This window comes from Planococcus citri, chromosome 1 (genome assembly GCF_950023065.1).
Source record: "Planococcus citri chromosome 1, ihPlaCitr1.1, whole genome shotgun sequence".
Classification (NCBI taxonomy): domain Eukaryota; kingdom Metazoa; phylum Arthropoda; class Insecta; order Hemiptera; family Pseudococcidae; genus Planococcus; species Planococcus citri.
Window position 1 is genome coordinate 75750750 of NC_088677.1, and position 3107 is coordinate 75753856.

The 3107-nt window shown below is 32.1% G+C and overlaps 1 protein-coding gene across 1 annotated transcript; it reads right to left on the bottom strand.

The window, feature by feature from the left end:
• Positions 1 to 587: 587 nt before the first annotated feature.
• LOC135842580 (uncharacterized) lies at positions 588 to 2331 on the bottom strand. Its single transcript, XM_065360104.1, has 4 exons — positions 2222 to 2331; positions 1801 to 2135; positions 1371 to 1700; positions 588 to 1291 (listed from the first exon to the last, which is right to left on the bottom strand). Exons 1-4 carry the CDS (start codon positions 2277 to 2279, stop codon positions 734 to 736), a joined length of 1281 nt encoding a protein of 426 aa, XP_065216176.1. The 5' UTR covers positions 2280 to 2331; the 3' UTR covers positions 588 to 733.
• Between the last annotated feature and the right edge of the window lie 776 nt (positions 2332 to 3107).

Consider the following 3107-nt stretch of genomic DNA (forward strand, 5'->3'; position numbering starts at 1 on the left):
TGAACAATCAACTAAAAAATACTCGTTTGAACAAAAAGTCTGAAATTGGCTTGAAAATATAGTGAAATTCACTTGATTGAAAATTAGGTACTGAAAGCGACAATAAACTCCGTGTGATTGAATTCAAAATTGTGTAAATGACCAATACAAGAATGTTAGTGAAATGAACTCAATAAATCCATTGGGTGACTTTTAATTCGAGATAATCTGACCTTGAAAAATCAGTGAAATTGACTCGAAAATTGTCTTGAAAAGTCAATGAAAGTGATTCTAAAAAGTCTGTAGAATTGAGTATTTACATAAAACTTTGAATTCTTGCCACTTCCCTTAGAAGTTGACACAAAAAAGAAACACGTATAAGGCTTAAAATGTCTTGAAAGTGTTTAAGATGTAGCATAAAATAAGCGTATGTATCTAAAATGAATAAATATAGGTAAAGGTTTTCAATTTAAGTGCAATTAGGTAATTAAATTAGGTATTTATACTCGATATAAATTTAATAGACGTGAACGAATTGAAAAACTCAAACAATTGTAGTCAGTGGGAGAAGGCAACGGGAAAGAAAAACTTTGATTTAGACAGTTTATTTGTAAATTGTTTAAACATTTTTCGAATAATAAGCTTACAAATTTCTATACTCTTGAAACAAGAACATCTCTTATTAATGACCGTGACTAATCAATAATCATTATGGGTATTTTGTGTCACCATGTGAATTTTCGTAAAATAATATTTAGAAAAAAGCATCAAGATTCAGAGGTCCATCTATCAAATATTCCTCAACCTCCTCGAATAGTTTTCTAACTTGTGGTTGGCTGGGATGGCAGCAATATGCGTACTCGAAAATCTCATTTGAAATGTCTTCATCATCATTATGATCTTTTTCATACCAATTCTTTAAATTGCAAGGCATTTCTTTCAGACAAATTTTCTTTACTGGTGGCGAATTTGGTGTATTATGTAAAACTACAAACGCCGCAGTTTGAGTTCTGGATTCGATGATAAATTTGTACCAAACATTGTTGCTAAATTGTGCCGGATTGTTTTTAATGTCACGAGTTGCTTCTTCTTCTATCGAATCGATCACTGTGGTGTAGATACGAACGGGAGACGTGTTTGTGTGCAATTTGAGAGCGATTTTTTTAAGTCCTTGGTTAATGGCCGTCATTAATTTTTCCAACTTGTACCACAAAGGAGCTACGTTGATGAAATGATTGACAGTGTATCTCCATGCTCGCAATGCTACGTGTTCTTTTGGCACCATAAACGTTGGTATCATTTTTTCAGATGCCTGGAATCATTTAAATGGTTATTATGTTATTTCTTGTAGGTACCTATAGTAAGGTATATTACAACCAGTAGATACCTACCTCATCTTGTTCATCGTATTTTTGCTTCAAATTAACGAAGGTATTTTCCTCAAAGAGTATAGCGTCGGTACCAATTTCCAAATCATTGCCTGTTTCAAGTTGTAATTTTTCTTCATCTTCTGTAAACATGACGGGTGTCTGAATTTCGTGGATTGTCTTCCAAGCTTTTGCATTTGAAACATCGATACAAAGCCTATATATATCAAAGAAAAAAGGCACCGTTGTTTCGCATTGTTTGCGTCGCTTCAAAATGTTTTCAAACCATTTGATTTTTAAATGATCGTTTTGTACTCCCCGCAAACCTGTTAATGACGTTGATTTTCCACAAAACTGTTCGTATAACACAAATAATAGATGCATTATTCAACTAGAGAGTGAAAAATATAAGCTGAGTTAGAGCAACAGGTCACATAGATATTAAAATACGTACGTAAAATCCAATATCATATGATTTGTACTTTTCTAATGTTCCACATTGGTGTTCATTTTCTTCGACGAATTTCAGCCACGGTTTCGGTTGCTCTGTGCATAGTTTTGGCTCATATTGATTGAAGTTTTTCTCGTAAAGGCAATACTTGGCTTGAGAGTAACTTTGAGAAATTATTTCTAAATTCATTTTTTCTTCTTCTGTTTCAATCGGGCATACGGATATTGTGTTTTTGTCGTTTACTGATGGGATATTTCGTGGTAGGTCATACTTGTACCAATCGATCGATGAACTGTTAGCATGTTCCAGCAAGAGTGGGTCGAACTGGTTTTGAGCATCTATGAGGAGTGATAAATTATGAGTTTGGTGACGATTAAAATTGAAAATGTTTACCTGACCTCCAAATCTAGATATGCTTACCTACCTATTGATTGATGAATGAATAAAACCGAGTTCAAGATCGATAGAAGGAGGATTTTCATTTTTTGAACCTTGTAAAAAACGAACGTTCGACACAAAATGATTTCACTATGATGTCAGATTACAGAATGAATCAGTCTCTTTGTAAATGTGAGGGTTCTGCGTAGTGTAGTTTCCTTGAATTTTGCGCGTATGATGTTACTTGCTGTGTAAATAATACACGCTTGTAAAATATTTTTTGTGAGAAAAAACTGGTGTTGATGTAGATGATGCGCTACTACCATCATCGATCGTATGTTCCGAACTTTATGAAATTAATTTAAAAATTTACTTGATTGAAAATCACTAAAAGTGACAAAAAAATCGATGAAATTCAGTTAAATTCAAAAACAGTAAAATTGACCAAAAAAAATTGAAAAAATTCAGCAAAAAAAAGTCAGCTTAATAGATTTTTAAAAATTTGTGAAAATGAGTCTTAAGATTGAGTGATTAAGCATACATATGTACATACCTAATTGACTTGAAGAATTAAACTTGCTTGAAAAATTAGCAGAATCGTCAGAACATTGACTTGAACAACCAACTAAACAAATTAGCTTATGAAAAAATTACTAGAATTGGCTAGAAAATTAGTGAAATTTTCTTGATTGAAAATTAGGTACTTGAAGTAACCAAAAAAAAAAAATCAGTGAAATTGACCAAAAAAATTCAAATTCAACAAAAAAAAAGTCAGCTGAATTGACTTATATTATGAAAATCAGTGAAAAAAATCGAGTTTTATAAATTGGAGGAATTGGCTGGAAGAATGAAAGAATTAGCAGAATTAAAAGACCAATACCTACTAAAAAAACATCAGAAATTCGGTCAGTTGAAAAAAAAAGTAATTGACT

Bases quoted from the DNA above. Each gene is read 5' to 3' on its own strand.
- LOC135842580 (XM_065360104.1), bottom strand. From the start codon at position 2,279: ATGAAAATCCTCCTTCTATCGATCTTGAACTCGGTTTTATTCATTCAT. The intron at 2,136-2,221 runs GTAGGTAAGCAT...CACTCCTCATAG, and splicing joins ATTCATTCATCAATCAATAG to ATGCTCAAAACCAGTTCGAC. The intron at 1,701-1,800 runs GTACGTATTTTA...TTATACGAACAG, and splicing joins CATATGATATTGGATTTTAC to TTTTGTGGAAAATCAACGTC.